The following is a 20,716-nucleotide window of genomic DNA, read 5'->3' on the forward strand; positions in this document are numbered from 1 at the left end:
TCAGGCCAGCCCCTAACTCTTGAACCCAGATGAGGCCCCAAAGACGCAGACCTCGGTCCCGAAGCTCAGACCTTCATGAATGAACCAACCAAAAGGTCGCTATTGGACCATCTACCGGCGCCCCAAACTTGTCCATTCACGCGGTTGATCGGCTCAGCCCCCACAGTTATACTACCATACCCCGCCCCTCGACTCCGCTGCGCACGTTGTCGAGTGCGGAATGCAGATTATCGATGATGGCCCGGGGGGCTCCGGAGGTGCAGTCACTGAGAACACGGTGTCCATTGCAGATGACATCGATGGCATAAGCGCCTTTTTCTGAATGAAACAAATGGACCTTTGGCGCGGACATTCGAATGTCTTTTTTACTACGATCTTTCCTGTCGCTCGTCTTCCTCCAGACTCTGCACCCATCTTCCTTCGTCATCACCTTTCCTCCACCCCTCTTCATAGAACCAATGTTCAGCAATCCCCTCACCCGACTTGCTGCAACGTGCGGCATCCTCTGGTCGTTGACGGCCCCTGCCAGAGCAAACGTAGGCGCATGGGGCCCGGGAATGTACTGTGGCCAAGGCAACGTCGTAGGAGTGGACGACGAAAACACGAATGCTGCTGTTGAACCGATGCACGATGTACGGGCCCTATTCCTAGTTCTTGCTCCGCTGGTGCTGACCATGACCATTATTTCTCGATGGACGGTAGATGACCCGAGCGGAGTGGTGGTTCCACGCTTACAACGGATGCCTCGACTTTCCTCCTCCTCCAGGCGAGTTCCTCGAACTGTCAGTAACCCATTTCTTTCTACTTTGTCCTCCAATCCGAGTCGGAGCACTGACGACCTCTCGTTTTGCATCCCCCTGCTGAATTCTCGACTATGGTTTAACGTTTAACTCCAATGATGTGCAGGCCGGCGAACGGAAAGGTCAAGTTGGAACTAGCAGTCAATCGCAAATTCACCACGCGCGCTAACAACCCCATCCTCGGGCTCTTCCCCCACGGAGAGGACACCCTCACTTCCATCTCCGAAGAGGGATGCGTTGTTAATCCAAACAGTGCGTCGCTGTGTTTCATCCCCTCGTCGCTGTTACCGTTTTGCGCGGGTTATACGCCGACGATCGTATCAGGCTGAGGACGCTCACCATTCCTTGCTTGAATCCGTACAGTCCACACACGTTCTGAGGAAGAAGCTACGGGATCTGTTCTCGCCATCTCGTACGCTACCTCGTTCGAGCGCGTCAAGCCGGAGAACTTGGTCGTGTTTAGTGTTCGACATCAGTGAGTCGCATCATCTCATTGTGTATCACGATGGAGTCCTGGGTTGACGTTCTTTTGGTTAGCACCCCATGGTACAGAGAAGTAGAATACGACGTACCCAACCTTCCAAAGTGTCCCCCAAATGGTTGTTTCTGCGCCGTAAGTCCCAGACCTCTCCCCTTCGAGTCCTCAGATCACGTTGAACATTATTTACCCCTTTTCCTCTCTACAAACAACAGTGGGGCTGGCTTCCAGATGACTGCGGCCAACCCACCATGTCGATGCAGGCCTTCCGATGCACAGTGCTCAACCCTCCCACATCGGCAGCTGTCCACGTTGGACGCGCGAGGCCTCCTGTGTGGTGTGAAGAGGACCCCAGTACTTGTCGACAGGGTGCTAAGCAGGTATGTGTATGCGCGTCCCCAGACAAGGCTAAAAAGTTGATGGTGAATTCCGACCAGATGATCTTTTGGACCCAAACTGAAGGAAATAATGTCGTCGTTGAAGGCTTGGATTTGGAAGGGAGACCCAAGAGACCTGTGTATGATGGGAGAATGGGGTTCAGCGATGGTGAGTTCACGGATATTCGGGTGAAGACGACAAGCTGATGAGAGTGCAGGTGCCCAACACGATATCTTCTTGTAGCACACACGCCAGCATTGGTGGACAGTGCAGTTTTTCTGTCGGCGTCAGCGATAACGATTCTTTGTGCCTTGTTTACATGCGATTGATCGATATGAATGCCCTAGGAATCCGAATCTTCTTCGTCTTCCGATTCTTCGAGTAAGGACTGTACGGCTGCCTCGAATTCTTTCGAGTCGTTAGCAGGTGTTTCACGGAAGAGGGGAAAGCACTCACGTTTGCAAGCTCCCTTCATCTTGGATAAGCCATGAATATGCTTATCCTCGCATTTCTTCGCGAGCTCAAGGCTGAGCTTGTGCTTCTCTTGGAGAAGGCCCTGGTAATCAGAGCTAAATTATGAAATAGGACCAATGCGATGGGTAAGAACTGACCTCGATAAATTGATGACGCTTCAAAATCTCAGTCCACAGATGATGGATGCGGTCCTCTATCGCAGCATACTCTTCCACGAATTGACTGAACAATTTGTCGATGGCCTCTGCGGTGGACTGCACCTCTTCCTCTGCTTCATCGAGCTGTTTATTCAAGGATAAGCTGATACCTCAGTAAGTAGATAAAGCGGCATACGATCTTGTTGAGCGAGGTTGAAGCACCGTCCAAGAACCGTTGGTCTCGCTCTTGTCGTTTCTTTTCCTTTGCAGCTGCATATATCGAAGTCAGAGGGCCCGACAGGGCTTCAGAGAATTCACCATACCTGCTATTCTCTCTGCCAGGATACGTTCTATCCTGTATGCTGCGTGGTCAGAGGCTTATCCATCGTGCACCCCACTCGAGTCATGATCGTTGGTATTGGTGGTCCCCCTTGTGGTGGTCTTCGACTCACTGCTGATCCTCGCTGCTTGAAGGCTGAGATTCGAGAAAGTCAAAATCAGCGAGCTCTTCCTCTTCAGCCTGTTTTTTCTTCTGGCGGGGCATCGTTTTCGCGGTGGTCGTCGTCGTTGTGGTCGATGAGAAGGCGTCGAGGCTCACGCGACGAGGCAAACGCGCCAAGAGCACAGCCACGGGAGCCAAACAAGCTGTTCCCGGTTTATCGGAGGTGCATTGCCAAGGACGCCTACAACGATGACGGTGGCGGCGTTGGCGGCGTCAGCGACTTGATTTCGAGCATCTTCCACGTCGTCGCCGTCACCGTCGTCCACGATGCCTCGCGACCCAACGCAGCTTATGGCCTTCAAATGGCCCATGGCGCTGTACAATGAACTGCGCAAGTGGTTCCCCCTCTTCAACCTCTTCTCGTTCTTCTGCGCTTTCATCATCGATGCGCCGTTTGGACGTTTCGCGCCCTCAGCGTCTGACCCCTCGACGCACTCGATCTTCCCGCTCTTCAATATGCAGGCGCTGCAGGTGGATGGGATTCGGTCATGGATCTTCATGGAGCTCATCTCGCCGTTTACGTTCATTTACGCATTCCTCATCTCGCCGCTCACTTTCTACACACCCGACATGCCGTCCCTGACCAGCCCCATCACATTGGCCTGCACGCTGTTTATGATCCATTACGCCAACAGGGCTCTGATTAGCCCGCTCAGGACGCCTTCGAGATCCAAATCCCACCTCGTAGTCGTGCTGCTCGCTGCTGGCTTCAACCTCGCCAACGGCTACCTCCTCGGATCGTATTTCTCCTCTCCAATGGCGAGGATCTACATCGGAGGATCCTACGCCTACATGCGTCCATCCTTCTGGATTGGAATGACCCTATGGCTCGTAGGGTTCATTGGCAATATCGCCCACGACGAAATCCTGCTCGACATTCGTAGGAAGGCGAAGGCACGCAAGGAGAAGGATGGGGAGGAACGAGAGGACGCCAAGAAGAAAGGAAAGGAGCCCAAGAAACCAGCAGAGAAGGGTGAATACTACGGCATCCCCCAAGGCCTTCTCTACGACTACATCTCCTTCCCCAACTACTTTTGCGAATGGATCGAGTGGTTCGGGTTCGCGCTCGCGACTTCGCCTCCGCCTGTCGAGCTTTCATTCGCTTCTCCCGCCGACTTCATCCAATCCCTCCTCCACAACGCGATTATCCCTCTTTGCTCGCCTAAAGCCTGGTCAAAGATGATCAAGGGCAACGCCTACGGGTTCGCTCCCCTCCTAACACCACCCTGGATTTTCTTCTTTGGAGAAATCCTCGTCATGCTCCCGAGAGCGTATAGAGGCCACAAGTGGTACAAGAAGCGCTTTGGGGAGAGTTACCCCAAGAACAGGAAGGCGGTTATCCCTTTCGTTTTGTAATCGCCTGGACTGTGTAATGTGTGTATTGCTATTGCTTTCTCTCGCTACTTTTTTTCGCTCCTTTACCCTTACATAGGTTAGCTCTTCGTTCATTCCCTTTTCCAACGCTTCCCCGTTCTTAATGGACGATAAGTGAAATCTAATCTGGTTTTCAGTTACCCAGACCCTGGTCACAGAGGAAACTCGTACAACTTTGAGCGTCCAGTCGCCAACCGGCGAGGAATACCTGTCGTCGTCCCAGGTTTAGCTAGATGAACCTTGAAGAATCGCTACGCCAAGCCATCAACTAACGTGGGAAACGACTTAGCGCCCAACTCGGCGTTGGCGGGCTTAGAATTGCTCGACCTCTTCCTTCTTCGTCTACCAGCCAGCCAGCCCGCGCCCCAACGACAACACAGCGCTCCATGGGTATGTGCGTCAAATCGTTGGTTGATCATGTTTGGGCTGACATCGGAGTGCAGAGCAACCTCCTCGAGCGGAGGAGGAGGATGATCTACATGGAATCGAGCAATGCGTCCAAGAGATTGTGGATGGTGTGAAGGACTCGACAGAAATGGCCACACTGGACACGGCGATAACGATTTTGCGGGAGACTATCGAAGAAGAGACGGATAACGAGATGTGTACATCGGCGAGGCTTGCCCTTGTCAAGGCGCTGCTCGTTCGGTATGCGCACAAAGGCTGGCCTGATGACCTGTACGAGGCTTTGGTGAGTGATATAAATTGTTCAGAATGCCACATGTCTAGCTAATACCATATTCACGGAGATCAGAGATACTTTGCCTTGGAGGAGAACGAAGATGGTCGCCCCGACGCCGTGGACTGTGCTCTACAGCTGATCGCCGAGCATCAACAATCTATCGATCAATCGATGCTGGAGACTGCCATCTGCATTGCAGATGAGACACTTGATCCCTGTACAGAATTCACCACCGACCACGCTGAGCTGCTCCTTTGTGTTGGGAACGCTCTGGTTCTGAAATACCTTGGAGGCGGTGATATTGGTGACTTGGATTTGGCTCGAGGCCGCTTCCTCGACGTGCGGAGGTCATGCCAGGGTAAAGGCGCACTAGCGTCAGTTGCCCTGTGCAACCTCATCCATGCGGAGTGTATCAAATTCATAGAGGGGGACCCAACCCAGAGAAGAGAGGTACACGCGGAGATCCAACGTCATACGCGTATAGCAAACGAAGAGGACGCAGAAGGGGTAGCCGCATTCCAATCAGGAATCCAGATGATGCATAGCGGAGACCAAGCTCAACTGGACGAATCCATATCGCAACTCCGGCTCTCGCTTTCCCTCCGACCTCCACGCCACCCGCGACGCCTTTCCTCCCTCGTCCATCTCACGATCGCCCTCCAAATGCGTTTTGAGAGCAGAAACAATCGTGATGATCTAGAAGAGTCGATTGCTCTGGGTCGTGAGGCTCTCAGTCTGACTCCTGTCGGTCACCCAGCCCGTTGCGCCTCGTTGGATAACCTGGTGAACTCTCTGTCCAGCCGCTTCGACCGCACGGGAAATTTCCAGAATCTCGAAGAATCTATCGTGTATCACCAGGAGGCACTTTCTCTGATTCCGAAGGATAGCCCAGGTCATTCGATGATGCTCAACAACCTCGCAAGTTCGCTCTCCACTCGCTACCAATTCAAGGGGAACTTCGAGGACCTTGCAAGGTCCATAACACTTCACAAGGAGGTACTCGATTTGAGACCGAAAGGAGACCCCCGTCGTTTCTACTCGCTCACCAACCTCGCGATTGCACTTGCTACCCGTTTCCAGACCAAAGGCGACATCCAGGACATCGAAGAATGCGTCGCATGCCATCGAGAGGTGCTCACTCTTACCCCGGAAGGACATCCCATCCGCCTCACGCCACTCAATAACTTGGCGAACTCGCTTTTGCTACGCTTCGAGCAAAAGGGGGACATAGACGACCTGGAAGAATCCATCAAGCTTCATCGGGAGGCGCTTGTTCTGACACCGACAGGCCATCCAGACCACTTCATGTCGCTCAACAACCTGGCTCTCTCCCTCTCCGCCCGTTTTCAGCACAAAGGTGACTTTGGGGACCTAGAAGAGTCCATTGGCCATCATCGAGAAGCGCTCGCAGCGATGCCGCCTAGTCATCCAATTCGAGCCACGTCGCTTAACAATCTCGCAACATCTCTCCACAGCCGCTTCGATCATAAAGGCGAAACTCAGGATCTCGAAGACTGCGTCAGATCTCACAGGGAAGCACTCGCACTGCGACCTCCAGGATCTCCAGACCGCGTCGCTTCCCTCAGTAACCTAGCAAACTCCCTTTCCGCTCGGTTCCTGCAAAAAGGCGATATTCAGGACTTGGAGGAATCCATTTCGCACCACCGAGAAGCGTCCTTGCTATTGGCGCCTGACCATCCAGGTCGATCCAAGTTCCTCAACAACTTTGCTAATTCCCTCTACGCTCTCTTCAATCAGAAAGGCGACTTTCAGACTCTCGAAGAATCCATTGCATATTATCGCGAAGCCCTTGATCTAAGGCCGGAAGGCCATCCGGAACATTTATCGTCACTCAGCAATCTCGCTGTCCCCCTTTTCGCTCGCTTCACGCACAAGGGTGACATCCAGGACCTTGCGGAGTGCATTTCATACCACCAACGAGTGCTTGAACAGAGACCAAAAGCGCATCCCGATCGCTCTGCCACGCTTGACAGCCTCGCAACATGCCTCGGCACCAGGTTCCAAAGGATGGGCGAATTCAAAGACCTGGATGACTCGATTGCGTACCAGAAGGAGGCTCTTGCCTTGCGGCCACAGGGCCATCCAGCGCGCTGTAGCACGCTCAACAACGTCGCGACCTCCCTTACGTCTCGCTTCGAGCATAGAGGTGACTTTCAGGACCTTGAAGACGCTATCATGTGTCATACGGAGGCTCTGGAGCTGAGGCCAGCGGGTCATCCAGAACGCTCGTCCTCTCTACGCAACCTAGGTGGCTCGCTTTCCAATCGATTCCGGTACAAGGGTGTCTCCCAAGACCTAGAAGAGTCCATCAGATACCAGCGAGAGGCGCTCGCGTTGACGCCTAAAGGACATCCGGACCGCTCGTCGTCGCTTATCCGCCTTGCAGTCTCCCTTTCGACTCTCTTTCAACATAGAAAGAACCTTGAAGACCTCGAGGAGTGCATCCAGTATCATCGGGAAGCGTTAGAGTTGAGGGAGGGGGACCACCCAGAACGAGCATCCTCGCTCAACAACCTTGGTGTTGCCCTGTATGCTCGCTTCGAGAGCCAGGGTGACCTGAAGGACCTCAAGGATTGTGTGAGCTACCACGGAGAGGCTTTGCACACTGCCACAGCCCAAACCGAGTCTCAGATCCATCCTCAACGTTGGCTAGGATCCGCACTCAACCTCATTATAGCCCTTCGAGCGCTGTATCGGAAGTTTAGAGAGCCGGGAATCCTGGACGACATCCTGCACCACCTCAAGAATAGACCGCAGATCGAGGGCACCTCCTTCCTCCTACAAATGCAATTCGACATGCTTTGTACGGAGATAGGACGCGAGTTTGATCGTGCGGACGTTGCATTGGAAGGCTACACTCGCGGTCTGGCTTTACTCCCCCTCCTCGCGTCTCTCGACTTGACCCTCGAACAACGCAAGAATGTTCTGGTGCACACCAAGAACCTCCTGCGAGATGCTGTACAGTGCGCCATCGCACAGGGCGAACTTGAGACGGCGGCCCATTTTCTCTCGTCCTCGCGGTCTGTTTTCTGGTCGCAAGCACTCCAGTTCCGCGCTTCCCTCGAGCGCCTGGAGTCTAGCCACCCCGAGTTGGCGGCGGAGCTGGATTCGGTGAACCGGCGCTTACAGGTCGCCACTCGGCAAACCTCCATGGATGACTTCGAGGACTCGCTTGTGACCCCTCCAGCGCCTAATTCAGTCCTCCAGGCATCCCCGTATGTTCTTTCCAAGGAGAGGGAGGTCGTTCTCGCTCGCATCCGACAGATGGAAGGCTTTCATGACTTCCTGATCCCTCCTTCGTTTCAAGGCCTCAAAGCTGCCACAGCTAAGGGGCCCATCGTCTTTCTCAACGCCAGCTACTATGGATGCGATGCTCTCATATTCAAGTCCGATGGTTCTTTGGAGCATCTTCCTTTGGAAGTAGAGCTGGATCTTCTTCGCTCTTTGAAGAACGCAGTCCAACGGTTGGCAGATGGAAACACCCTTCATGGTGAGGTCCAGCATGATATAGACGTCGCGTTCGAGAAGAGAAATCTTCGGTTGAAGGCTCGGATTGGAAAACGTAATCGGTCGGTTGATGATGATTTCAGAAGGGTTTTGGAGATTCTGTGGGAGCTGGTAGTTCTTCCGGTCGTCGAGAGGCTTAGGCTGAAGAAGGTATTTAAAGTTTCAGTCGCCCAAGGCTCTCACTTAACACTGCATCAGATCAACTCTCAGGACGATAACTCTCAGGACGATTCAGACCTGCGTCGGAGAATTTGGTGGTGTCCGACTGGGCCTTTCGCCTTCCTCCCCGTTCATGCTGCTGGCATCTACTCCAGCCAAGGAGAGGGGATTTCTTGCCTTTCCGATTATGCTGTCTCGTCCTACTGTTCGTCGCCTCAAGATCTCCTCGCACCTCCGACCAAATCCGGACCCGACTTCAAGATGTTCGCGGTAATCGAGCCCGAGAAACTGGGACCGGGCATGTCGAGTCTACCTTCGGCAACGCTCGAGCTCGAGAAGATCAAGTCTCAAATCCCGGACCAGCGTCGTCTTACCACCCTCGTAGGATCCAAGGACAATCCAACGAGCACAAAGTCCGTAATTGATGAGATCAACACGTCGTCAATCGTGCACTTTGGCTGCCACGGAATGCAGGACCTCTCGAATCCCCTCAATAGCCATCTACTGTTGAGCGGCGGACAGCTGACGGTGGAAGGGCTGATTCGGGAGTGCCAAACGTCGACCCCAGCGCTCGCGTATCTCAGCGCATGCGAGACTGCCATGGGAGACGAGGAGAGGCCGGATGAGTCTCTTACTCTTGCTGCGACTATGATGTTTGCCGGTTTCCGAGGTGTCGTTGGGACGATGTGGTAAGTAAAGATCGCCAACTAGTAGCAGTTATTCGCTAACATTTCATCGAACGCAGGTCAATACACGATCAAGACGCACCCATCGTCGCCAATGTATTCTATCAGCACCTCTTTCGCCATGGAGGGAGTTCTCCTCCCGATGTAACCGATGCTGCGTATGGGCTAGACCGTGCGGTGAAGGAGTTGCGAGATTTGGGAAGACCTTTCCATCACTGGGTCCCTTTCGTCCATTTTGGAGTGTAAAGTTCCCCTAACCCATCGGCCAAGTAACGCCAGCCAGATGACTGGGATATTTAAGATAGCAAACCTCAGGCTTGCCAAAATGAATGTTTGCCAAAATTACCACTAGTGCCATCTTCGACTACTGGATCGATTAGAGTAAAACTAAGTAAGTATAAAAGCTACTTCGCGTTCGTATCTGTTAGCCACTTCTCTCCTTGCCATATGACCTCCCCAGCCCAATCCTGAAGGTAGTCGAATTGCGACGTTGAAAGATTCCAGCACTCAACGAACCGCAAAGTTTCTATTTCCGCCTCGTTGTCGGCTCGAAATTCGAGCATATCCAACAGAAGGTCGAAATCGAGGAGATATGACTTTTGGTCGGCGCCAAGCGATGGTCGCTTGCCTTCGTAAAAGATTGAATATTGCCTTTTCAATCGTGACATTCTTCAATTTCGGAACGATCAACTCGAGAACCCGGCGATGTGCGATCCTGTCCTTTTCATGCAACAGCTCTGACAAGAAAGATGGCTTCGCGACGTAAAGCTCTTCCACCGCCGGGAGAGTTTCGAGGAAGTCCGAAGCTTCCATGAAAATGGTATCGATGCCTTTGATGGATAGGAATCGTATGTTTTCAGGGAATAGACTTTGGAGAATTGGCGAGCCTTCCCACTCGGGGGAATCGTGCGTTTCGAAAATGGTATTACTGGCTGGGAGAGGTTTGGCGAAGTCCACTGGGAAAGGGCTTAGAGCATTGAAACTCCAAACCTGAGGTTTGGAGTTTCAATGCTCTAAATGTTTGTTCTCTGGAAGGATATTTCTTTGTTGAGGATGGTCGATGGTGTTGATTTCGAGGATGGGCAGGTTGCCAACGAGGACGATGTGAATCGTAGAGATATAAGGCACTGGTCCGTGGGGGCCACGTATTCCCTGTCCTCTTCGTAAAACACAAACCGCACTTCAGCAGTGTCGGAGACGGCCACATGTTTTACAAAGCTGCAGCATTCTGGGAAACGACTGTGAAAGCAGACGTACTTCAACAATCGAGGAAGATGAACAACGCGGTCCTTTGTCCGTTCATCATCATCTAGAGATGGAAGAATCACTTCGAGGCTTAGATTCTCCAATCTGGGCATGGACGCGAAAACGTCAAGGAATTCAGTCGGGAAATAGATTGTCGATCGGTTCGCGTTGTTCTCGATGTCAAGGATCGTCAATTGTCGCATCAACGGAGATGACCATGCCAAGATGTGGCAGTCGACAAGTTCGAGGGAGCGGAGGAGAGGAAAATTCTCTTCCTTGAGCTGTAGCCGGGGCGAGCGAGCAAATCGCAAGTCGCTTAAGTTCACTAAGGACAGGGTTTGCAAGGAAGTCGGGGCAAGCACCTGACCTGGTCGACTAACAGGCGGGGTGGGCTGCAGATTTCGAGTGAGTGCACAGAGGCCATCCAATCGCATATCAGATTCCATGCATTTTCATTCGCATATGAAGTTGAGAAGGAATCATTCCACGGGGTTCGGAAGTTCACCGTGTCGGTAATTGTCGAGACTAGAACTAGCTCTGTGAAGGCCGAAAATTTCATGAAGAGTTTCGTTCGGGAGTCGGCAGATTGGGACAAAGTCGTTTCTTCGTAGTTGCTGTTCCCGAATATGGCTTCTCAACAAACCCAACTGTTGCTCTAGTTCTGTTTCTTGCTTCATCAGGCTGGCTATCTTTGCGTCCATGAGATCAAGGGAATCCTTGGGGAATCCGGCATTGCATCGTCCATTCCTCTTTGAATTGAAATACGGCCACGGAAGTCGACCTGAGGGCTGTATTCCATGATATTTTTCACTAGACTCACAATTGGATGATTCTATAGTTGCAGATCAGGAAATGGAGGGGTCCGAAGGAGGTGGGCGTTCAAAAGTATGTAGAACATGAACGTGTCGCGACCGCGACTGTGCCGGAGAAAAGCGCGGGCCCGGGCCCTGAAAGCGGATCAACACTTTCCAAATTAGTTCATCACCTCCTATGCAACTTTGGCCTTGACTTTCAGTCCGAGCCATGCTGTTGTTACTGCTGTGTATTCGATCAATAACATGTAGTCTTCCCAAGTACATAGCATAACATTAGCATAACGCCTTCGCGTAAGCGGGAGAGAGTTTTCCCAGTCACGAAACGGGCCTAGTACCTGATATGGTCCACAGCTGCTACGCCGCTGATGAAGGCACCACATGGAGTGAGGAGTGAAGATTGAATGTGAATAGTAGATTGCTATTAGCTCAATACTGTAGCAAGACTTGAGTCCCAAGGTCCAACTAAGTCTATCTTTCTCTCTTATACCTCAAGAAAAGGACGTGCCAGCTCCTGCGCACGTCGCTGGTGGTGTAATTACTACTGCTAGTTACTAGTACACGTGTCCCAGCGTCCGAGAAGCCCAGTTCAACGCTCGATGTCATCGAGTGATGTGTAATGTAGTTTAGAATTGGAGAAGACATAAGACTGCAAACTCGAGCACGCGTTTTTGGTCTAATGCAATTGAATGCGCGCGTACAAGCAGTGAATCGGCAGCACACCCCTCTGATGTCCGGTTGTCTGAACTTTAAACTTAAGCGCCTGTCAGCGGTTTGGTGTGTGATAAAACTGCAGTGCTGTGAAATGATACCTAACATATAAGTAAGAAATTCAGTCTTCTCTACGTCCCTTGTGGTCTCTTACCACCTGCTTTTCAGCTACCTGCGACCTGGGTGGATTCAATGGCCTCTAGTAGCCGTCGCGTGCTGATGCTACTCCCAACTCCCCCCACTAGCGGTGGTTCCACTCCTAGTGGCAGGACAGATCGGAGCTTTCCTAGTCCTGCTACTCCGAGGACAGAACGGGTTTTTCCCAGCCCCACTAGCCCAAGGGCAGAGCGCGCATCCCCAACTTCCCCACTCAGCAGTAGCCCCTCCCATATTGACGGGATAGAGCACAGCTTATCCAGTGCCGCCAACCCAGGTGCAGAACATGGCTCTCCACGCCCCGCCAGTCCAGTGGCGTCGAGCTCAACCCCGGTAAACACTGTTAATCTAAACGAGTACCGGTAATCCAACATCGTTTTAATGTCCACGTAGCTCAACATTGCTGACTTACATTTTTCTTACCACCATAGCCAAGATCAAGCCATTTTCTCTCGTGCGGCTAGGTTCGCCGTAAATGGTGGGGAATTCAGCGCTGTCCGTGGAGTGAAGATTGTAATCAGTAAGGAAGATGTGGAGTACTCATCTAGTATATATGTAACTGACGTATACTTCTGTATTTTAGACCAAGGCCCTCGAAGGCCAAGGACACATGATGAACGAAGACGTCCACCCTCGGACACTCCGTCATTTTCGTCCACTACCGCGTCGTCGGAGAGCTCCACAACCACCTGGCAGAGCTTCTCCCGTGAAGCTGTCCCAGCCACTGAAGGTGCAAGGCGAGGAGGTTCTGTTCGCAGGGGCGTTCCTGACGTCCCTCGTGATTATGTACCTCCCCGACAGGACCTTCGTACATATGCCAACCCAGCCGATGAGGCAGATGTTGCGGCTGCCCACGAAGCAGCCTCCAATGCTCGTGTAATGGAATTGGCCCAGACGGCACAACCGAGCTGGATAAAGTGGACGAACTGGTGGAGCAGATAGCTCTATGGAGGGCCAAACGACAGGAACTCGAGTCACTTGAAGATCGACTGAGGCGACGCGAGAAGGAACTCGAAACTCGGGCTGAGGCGCTTGATCAGCTCGAACACCAGCTGTCTCAGCAACGAGCTTCGGAGTTGCTGGCACAAAGGAGCTTGAAGCAGGAGGCAACCTCGTCCCTGACACGGAGGGACCTTGAGGTGGAACAACCTAATGGCTCATCGAGCAATGCCGATATCCAAGGGAGCTCCCAGATGGACACGAGCCTTGTAGCAAAGGAGGAGCCGCGTAGCCTGCAGCAAAGTAACTCTGCGATGGACGCCACGATCCAACATCCCCGCGCGGGTTCATCGACTCCACCTAAACGTCCACTGCCCCCCATTCCGAAGCCGCGACCTCCTCCCATTTTAGTCGTCGACTACGAAGACTTTCTTGACGACATGGCTCAAGATAACGGAGCCAAGGCGTCTCCCCCATATGCGAAGGACCATATTCAAGGGCCTTCCCAAGATGCGGACTCGGGCAGCACACACATCTCCTCTTCTAAGTCCACCATGGATACGGTTTACGAGGCTTTCGACGACAGCCCCCCTGGGTACTCCGACTGGCCTCCCTCCGAGTCTACAGCCCCGACTGGCAGCAGGATCCCTTCTTACCATTCTGGCTTGGGCGAGCTGACTAAATTCTGGAGAGAGCTCGAGAGTAACAAATTCAAAGGCAGTGAAGAAGGGAATTGTACGGAGAGTAACATCGCCGAAATATCGGACGGGTTACCGGCCTTCGAGCCGCTTCGAGACGACGAGAGTATCCCAGGGCAGTGCCAGCTTCCGGTCGAAGTCCCGCATCAGGAGTCAGAATGGGAGAGGGTCGTCGGTGAGCCTTTTCAACCGCTGCATATGTCAACTCGCCTAACCATAACTTCATATTAGTTCTGTCGTGGTTGATAAAGACGCTGATCGACAACGAGCTAGAATCTCACGATTTGGTGCGAATACTCTGCGAGCAAGTCGATAGCAATGAGCAGACGGCTCGTGATGCGGCGAGAGAACTCAAGAAACATCTGGAGCAGTCAGAGTGCGTTCCTTCTCATTTGTGGACATGGAAATCACGAATGATAACACCTTTCGTTAGAGCTCTGGAGGCTCCGCTGGCGATACACCAGGTACTATACGCGATCCAGGCAAGCTGGTCCCTGGCACAGAAGAGGATGTACTGGAAAACTCATTGGAAAAATGCTATTTTTGCAGCTGCTATCAATCTTGCTACAGCGATGTTCGCCCCACTTCAGAGAGGTTCTCTGTACCTTTGAAATTAGCGTAACCCTCGAGCGTCTAATTGAGTCGAACGACACCAATCCAGTCGTTAAAGAGCGACTCCTACACGTCGTCGGAGCTATCATCCATTCGAGCGAACCTGGTAAGTATGCAAAGTCCTTTAATCCTGCATCAGTACTACTGAGCTACTTACTGACGTTACTGAACGCTTCCTTAGAAATTCTATCCAACTCGCTCCTCCCGACGTTATGGAATAGGTTTAAACCTTCCAACATGCCGGAAAGTGTAAGATTTGAGTGTATCCCATTTGAATGCTCGATTCTGACATTGATACGATGAAGGGATCACCGCTCGATCCGGAATTTATAGGCCTGCCACCGAACCACATCATACAAGTTGGAAAAGCGTTTTAGTTGTTGCGAGATTAGGATGTCTGTCTTTGCAACAGGGGGGATATGACAATGGATAACCACGTATGCATATGCGGATTGATTTTGAATAGTTGATTGCCCGAGAGCGGGTTCAGAGCAGAATTTGACTGGTATTACCTACTTTGTACTTTGGATGTCATTAGGGCTTCGGAAACGGGAAAGACACGTGTACTTGTGGATGGCTAAAATGCCCCAGTCCCTTTGGTGAGATGTAAGCCGGCGCTTACACTCTTTTTCGCCTGTTTCCATGCAAAGTGCTGCACCGGCGCTTACACGAGCAGACTGGGCGCTTAAACCCGGCATCCCTGGTTCAAACTTGAATCTCAAACGAATTTAAGACATTCTCTCCCTTTCATCTTCTCTTCCGACTACACCCATGTCGCCTTCTCTCCCCACAGAACTCCTGCACCACATCGCCGAATACAACCACGCCGACAGGGATTTCCTCTTGAACTGCTCCCTTGTGCACAGTGCTTTCACCGCTTTATGCCAGAAACACCTGTTCTCTGCCCCAGCGTTCATACTGGTGTTTCAATTCCCGAAAGGAAAGGAGCCTACGTTCTACTCGAGGTCTCAGTGGAAGGGCACAACGCAATCGTTCGAGGAAGGGGCGACGTACGAGACTAGCCGTGCGCCGCCAAGCGACTTGGACGGGCAGGCGTTTGCGCTGGACAGAGGACCTCTGCAAAGCCTCATGGATGCACTGAAAGGGGATAGCGGGGACCGCTTACGCTCACACATCACCTCCTTCTCCATCACACTCGCACCAGAGATTCAACGCCCCAAGGCTGGTGGCAGCTACTACATCATCCCCCAGCCTGAGATATCCGAAGGATCCACCGGCTTGGACTCAGTCCCAAACTACTTCAACACCGCGTTCAGCGCCCTCATTCCCCTCCTCCAGCTCCTAACTTTCCTGCGATCGTTCTCTATCAGCAGTCGGTTTCATGGGTTACTCCCGATCGGGCAGGTGGACATTACGTCCCTGTTCCAAGCTCTTTCTCCTATGCCGCTGGATAGTTTATCGATCATTGATGTGGACGGTATCCTCCCTCTCCCGACCTTCTGCCGCTTGAAGCACCTACATATAGAAGAGGGAACCATCATCGTCGACAACGTTAACCTCCAACCTGCCGACTCCTCTTCGCATGTAAACTCTGACCTTGACCCCGAGCAACCAGCCAACACGGCTCTTGAATCCCTCTCCCTCATCCTTGAGCGCACCTCTGGCATGCGCCGTACCCCACCAATCATGTTCCGCAGTCTTCTTCTCCAAGGCTCAGTACTAGTGGGAAATGTTAGGATAGGGTCGACGATCTCCCTCCCACACCTTCGAGAACTGCGGTACTTCAGTGTTCACCCGAGGGACTACGAAATGGCTAGCCACATCATGCGCGTCGCTCAAGCCTCCTTCCGGTGCTTCGTGGTAGATCTTTCAAGTCGGATATGCGTTCCTTCTATCATTGGTGAGTCGGAGTATTTATTGTTTTATTACTGCATCGACATATTTTGTAGAGGAAGAGCTGATTAGCATCTCTTTTTCAACAGCAACGCCCGGATTCAACAACTCCGCGACCTTCACACTCCCACCTTCCCTCCACTCTCTCATCTTCGACATCGACTTGACGCACACCGCCGAGGTCAAAACCACCCTCTCAAAGCGCCTAACGCACATCACCAAATGTCTAACTGAATGGGACTTCAACGGTCTGCAAGAACTCGGAATCCGCGTTCAGTACTGTGCAACCTCGAGCTCATTCTCGTGCCAGTCTAGATCTGATCATGATGAAAGGGATCTCACCGACCTATTGGAATGGCCAAGGCTGAAGGAGATGATCGGGCTGCAATTGGGAGGGTGGATCAAGAGAGTTGGGGTGGAGGTCCGAAGAGTTGAAGAAAAAGACGGAGGACAACTGAGCTGTGAGTTGAAAAGGAAGCTAGAGACGGAGAGAAGGGCGACATTGGGCTATCTCCAGAAGCTTTTTACACCCCTCTCGAAGCTCGGGATGCAAGTTAATGTATCTTGCCTAGTGGAGTAGCCGTGAAATAATCTTCATAACTCACTCAGGCTCTGGGAAATTAATCAATTAGCGGATGAGCCATAGTCCACGTACCGGCGCTTGCTGGGCGCTTGTCGCTCGTCTCCAGACCACGCACGTAGCGCAGCACGATCCCGAGCGTTTAGAAACCCTCTTCAATCTTCCACCACGAAAAAGGTCTAACCCAGTTTCTATTATAGACTGTGGATAATCTAAATGCCAAGCAATCCCCTAAAAGAATTTAAACGAAACCACCCAATACACACGGAACGCAAAATGACGCACCCCGTGCCCAAGATCTCCCCTTCCCGAGAAAAGTCATCTCAAGCCACCATGTTGTTAATCGCCAACTCGTACATCCCCAAAAACACAGCACCGCCAGCGGATATCCAAAGCGTCCGTGGTACGACACCAGAAAACAGGGCTCTCCATCCTTCGGTAGTGTATATTGTCCGTAGGCGGGTTGTGATTGAGGGGAGTTGGCGTTTTGAGGGGTCCTGCGGGTTTGATTTGAGGTTAGCGAGGAAGAAAGCATGGCAGTGGGAGGAGGTGGAGAGGAGGTGGCGTAAAGGAAGGAAGGAGGCGAGGAGGGAGGGAAGAAAAACGTACCCGGGTATCAAGCATAACTCGCGTCTTGAGCACGTCCAGCGGCGTTGTAAGCGCCGCGGCAATCCCACCAGCCAAGCTTCCGCACAGCGCAGCTTCGTACGCTGGCAGCGGCTGTTTATCCAGTTTCCTGGACAGCGTCGATTTGAAGAATTCGTAGAGGGGGAATTGGATTGATGTGAATGGAATCTAGGAAGGGGAAGTGAGTCGCAGTACGAGGATGGGGCCGGGAGAGAAGGCTAAATAAACGCACCTCCCGCATGACTGTGATACCGTATCCTCTATACAGCCCTTTGATCCCTTCCTGAGCCAACACCAGCTTCACAGCCGCCCACGACGAAGTACCCAACGCGCCATACGTAGAGGTCTGCATCCGCGTCTTGACCACCTCCGTCGGAACGCGTACCAAGCACGCTGCCTGGACACGGCCATTCAATAGGCACCAATAAAAGAGAAAAATAAGGAGTCCCTTCAGCTTGTACGGCCACACAGAATCGAAGTAGAACTCCGTACAACTTCGCCGGTAGACGCGGCTATCATGTGGTTCAGCGGTGCCAGGTTATCCTGCAGCGGTAGCGTCTTCTTCATCGTATCATAAGTCGCAAAGAAGAACGCAGCTATCCCAAACCAAAAAAACCAAAATTATTCAATAAAGTCGTTCTCTGACTCGAGAAGTGGTCAACGGACGTACCACCCGGTGCACTCCCAACCACAACGCTCCCAACACCCTTGTAAACCCCTTTGAATCCTCCAGCTTTTAGGAACCCTTGAGAGGATTGTAGTCGCGTTTTGATAGTGTCTATAGGGAAGAACAGCAAGTCTACAGACGTTCCCGCTACACCACCTGCCTAGCCAAAAATTCTCGGTGAGATTCCGGTCATAAGTTGAGTTTTGCAGGTCGGACTGACCACCAGGGACTGCAGGAACGTCGGGTGCTTCTTCTCTGTCATTTTCGTTAGGGTTTAATTAGGGTCGTAGGGCCTGGCGGCAGTGAGGGGAGGTGGTGGAGATTGGTCAAGAGCTCACTCGGAAGACGGTCGCGTCACAGAAAGGATCCTGGGATATCCGCGTCCTTCGGATCACGCGATCGGCCGACACGGTCGCGGAAACCGAGCGCGCGCCGTTCGAGCTTGGTTCGAACCTCGCCAGAGTCAGATTTCATCTTCTCTTCCATCCAATCATCTCAGACTTTCTTCAACCAGGGACCAGAAACCACCAGTGATATGGACGAATCGTTAGAACTTCCAAACGCCACACCAGCGATTCCCAAACCAAACGACTCGACGCTCCCACCGGAAGAAAACGACCAAGCTTCCGACGACGAAGATGGCGGACTCGACTGGACAAAACTTCTGTGCGTCCCCAACCCATTCTCATACATTCTAAAGTGCATTGAAAAACTTATTTCATAGGATCTATACTTCCTAATACACGCTCTGGGATGCCTATATTCTCTGTACCTGTCGATGCGATATGATATGACTCGGCAGACCAGCAGCAATGCGCCCCGTAATCCCCAAACGCGGCGAAAAAGAGTACGAACCACGGGCAGGCGTAGGCAACGCTTCAAGCCTCCAACAACACGTCCTAGACCGTTCACGCAACGCCATGTTCGAAACGCTTCGAGCTACACGGACGACGTCCAGGTACCCTGTTCCCTATTCCTGATCTACACTTAAAAATCCTAACTCCCTTTGATTTTAATAAAACACCAGCAAAGCCATAAGCTACGCAATCTGGCACCCCTCCCTCTCCCGCGCAGAAGTAACCCTCAACCGCGGAATCCACTTCTCCTCAATGGGCCATTCCGCACCACGCACAATACCCACCACCTCCACCGGTGGTACCCCAAAAGTCCACAAACGCCTCGAACTCCTCCCAGAAGAAGCCATCTACCTAATCGAACGCGGGTCTCTCTTCTGCTGGAAATGGGTAGAGGGTCTGCAAGACCAACTAGCCCAAGACGAAAAACTCGAAAATGTAGCTGGGGCACCGATGAGTGTCCAACAGGCTTATGCGGAGATGATTGGGAAGGAGGATTTGACGTTGGAGAAGTTCCAGGTGCGTATTTATTTATCGGTCTATTCCGGCCTTTTATGGGGTGTGCAGAGGACGCAGTCTGACGATTAGACGCAGGTCTTTGCATACCTTAGAAGACTAGGCTACGTCGTAACCCGCACGGAACCTCCAACACCCTATTACCCAGTCCCACCTCCCCTCACCCTCACATCGTCAAAACCCACCATCCTCCAACGGATCCGACGCCTCTTCACCACATGCCTACGCACCTTCACAAACCTATTCACACGATTCAACTGGTGGCACCCCCTCAACTTTAGCTGTCTCAGCAAGAACGACAAGAACTACAGTGCGTCTATCTACCCTCTCTTCAAACCCTTTCATCCCCATCCCACGAAGTGCAAATACTGACCCAAACCCCCTGTGTTACAGCCCACATCTTCCGCTCCCTCCGCTTCATCCCCTCCGGACATAGCGTACCCCTCAAAAACACTACCGCACTCCCCCCATCAAGCCCCTACAAAATCTTCTACAACATCTACAAACCCTCTACTCCATTCAAGAAGAGTAACCCCCCTCCACCGGATTTCCAGATGGTCGTTGTCAAGTATGTTTTTCTTTTCATCATGCTCATCACCACTGCCTTTTTTATTCTCTTATACCTACTGCTTCATTCTCTCCCATCTTCCATCTTACTCTCCTTTTTCTCCAATCCCTCCGCACGCACATCCCGCCTCCAAACCAACTAACCAACTAATACCTCACCTCCCACCCTTCAGCGCCCGAACAACACCAATCCCCACCCTCCAAGAACTAACCTACCTATTCGACATCTCACCCGAACTCCCACCTCCAGTCCCCCGACAACGGTACAACCCCCTACAGGGTAAACCGCCCAAGCTCAAGTCTAAACCTGGTTCATCTTCTCCAAAGGGATCTTCAGCTCCGGGTGTGGATTCGAAGGGCTCAGTAACTCCGGGTGTGGATTCGACAGCCACAGCCACAACCTCAACCTCGCACAAACCCACGCTCTCAATCGCACAACGCCTCCTCCCGTGGTTCTTCCCCCCACCTCCACCTCAAGCTACGACTACAAGTCAACCCTCCAAACCGAGACCAACCAACCCATTCATGGCTCTCAAATCAGGAAAAAAGATGGTGCTCATCGCAGCCGTCGATTCCGGGAATATCAGTTTCTTTAGGTTCAGCCAGGGCAAGTTCGCGGAGTGGCCTATGGCGTGAGGAAGGAGAGGGTAAGAGGAGGCGTAGGGAATCTTGGTGTGATG

At 52.3% G+C, this 20,716-nt stretch overlaps 8 protein-coding genes across 8 annotated transcripts; 6 read left to right on the forward strand and 2 right to left on the reverse strand.

Moving 5' to 3' along the window:
* Positions 1–458: 458 nt before the first annotated feature.
* Positions 459–1,899, forward strand: CC1G_08018 (hypothetical protein; the record flags this gene model as incomplete). Its single annotated transcript, XM_001835457.1, has 8 exons — positions 459–632; positions 703–782; positions 907–1,052; positions 1,164–1,275; positions 1,338–1,413; positions 1,494–1,658; positions 1,716–1,824; positions 1,874–1,899. The coding sequence occupies 8 exons, from the start codon at positions 459–461 to the stop codon at positions 1,897–1,899; spliced, it is 888 nt and encodes a 295-aa protein (XP_001835509.1).
* Positions 1,900–1,999: 100 nt separating this feature from the next.
* On the reverse strand, positions 2,000–2,811 carry CC1G_08019 (hypothetical protein; the record flags this gene model as incomplete). Its single annotated transcript, XM_001835458.1, has 6 exons — positions 2,000–2,064; positions 2,113–2,212; positions 2,268–2,411; positions 2,464–2,537; positions 2,591–2,622; positions 2,720–2,811. The coding sequence occupies 6 exons, from the start codon at positions 2,809–2,811 to the stop codon at positions 2,000–2,002; spliced, it is 507 nt and encodes a 168-aa protein (XP_001835510.1).
* A 225-nt stretch (positions 2,812–3,036) lies between these two features.
* CC1G_14953 (3-oxo-5-alpha-steroid 4-dehydrogenase 1) lies at positions 3,037–4,284 on the forward strand (the record flags this gene model as incomplete). The annotated part of the gene is made up of 1 exon (XM_002910576.1): positions 3,037–4,284. One exon carries the CDS (start codon positions 3,037–3,039, stop codon positions 4,123–4,125), a length of 1,089 nt encoding a protein of 362 aa, XP_002910622.1. The 3' UTR covers positions 4,126–4,284.
* Positions 4,285–4,529: 245 nt separating this feature from the next.
* Positions 4,530–9,205, forward strand: CC1G_14954 (hypothetical protein; the record flags this gene model as incomplete). The annotated part of the gene is made up of 3 exons (XM_002910577.1): positions 4,530–4,533; positions 4,587–4,834; positions 4,898–9,205. 3 exons carry the CDS (start codon positions 4,530–4,532, stop codon positions 9,203–9,205), a joined length of 4,560 nt encoding a protein of 1,519 aa, XP_002910623.1.
* Positions 9,206–12,158: 2,953 nt separating this feature from the next.
* CC1G_08021 (hypothetical protein) lies at positions 12,159–14,748 on the forward strand (the record flags this gene model as incomplete). The annotated part of the gene is made up of 9 exons (XM_001835460.2): positions 12,159–12,484; positions 12,554–12,642; positions 12,706–12,998; positions 13,061–13,934; positions 13,991–14,135; positions 14,193–14,353; positions 14,421–14,477; positions 14,553–14,620; positions 14,677–14,748. The coding sequence occupies 9 exons, from the start codon at positions 12,159–12,161 to the stop codon at positions 14,746–14,748; spliced, it is 2,085 nt and encodes a 694-aa protein (XP_001835512.2).
* A 394-nt stretch (positions 14,749–15,142) lies between these two features.
* CC1G_08022 (hypothetical protein) lies at positions 15,143–16,783 on the forward strand (the record flags this gene model as incomplete). Its single annotated transcript, XM_001835461.2, has 4 exons — positions 15,143–16,232; positions 16,282–16,501; positions 16,559–16,646; positions 16,700–16,783. 4 exons carry the CDS (start codon positions 15,143–15,145, stop codon positions 16,781–16,783), a joined length of 1,482 nt encoding a protein of 493 aa, XP_001835513.2.
* Positions 16,784–17,128: 345 nt separating this feature from the next.
* On the reverse strand, positions 17,129–18,361 carry CC1G_08023 (S-adenosylmethionine transporter; the record flags this gene model as incomplete). Its single annotated transcript, XM_001835462.1, has 6 exons — positions 17,129–17,302; positions 17,415–17,600; positions 17,665–17,829; positions 17,925–18,028; positions 18,103–18,259; positions 18,320–18,361. 6 exons carry the CDS (start codon positions 18,359–18,361, stop codon positions 17,129–17,131), a joined length of 828 nt encoding a protein of 275 aa, XP_001835514.1.
* Positions 18,362–18,911: 550 nt separating this feature from the next.
* CC1G_08024 (hypothetical protein) lies at positions 18,912–20,672 on the forward strand (the record flags this gene model as incomplete). The annotated part of the gene is made up of 5 exons (XM_001835463.1): positions 18,912–19,057; positions 19,127–19,472; positions 19,548–19,779; positions 19,863–20,037; positions 20,210–20,672. The coding sequence occupies 5 exons, from the start codon at positions 18,912–18,914 to the stop codon at positions 20,670–20,672; spliced, it is 1,362 nt and encodes a 453-aa protein (XP_001835515.1).
* Positions 20,673–20,716: the final 44 nt, after the last annotated feature.

The sequence above is a fragment of the Coprinopsis cinerea genome (assembly GCF_000182895.1).
Source record: "Coprinopsis cinerea okayama7#130 chromosome 8 map unlocalized cont3.8, whole genome shotgun sequence".
NCBI classification, from domain to species: domain Eukaryota; kingdom Fungi; phylum Basidiomycota; class Agaricomycetes; order Agaricales; family Psathyrellaceae; genus Coprinopsis; species Coprinopsis cinerea.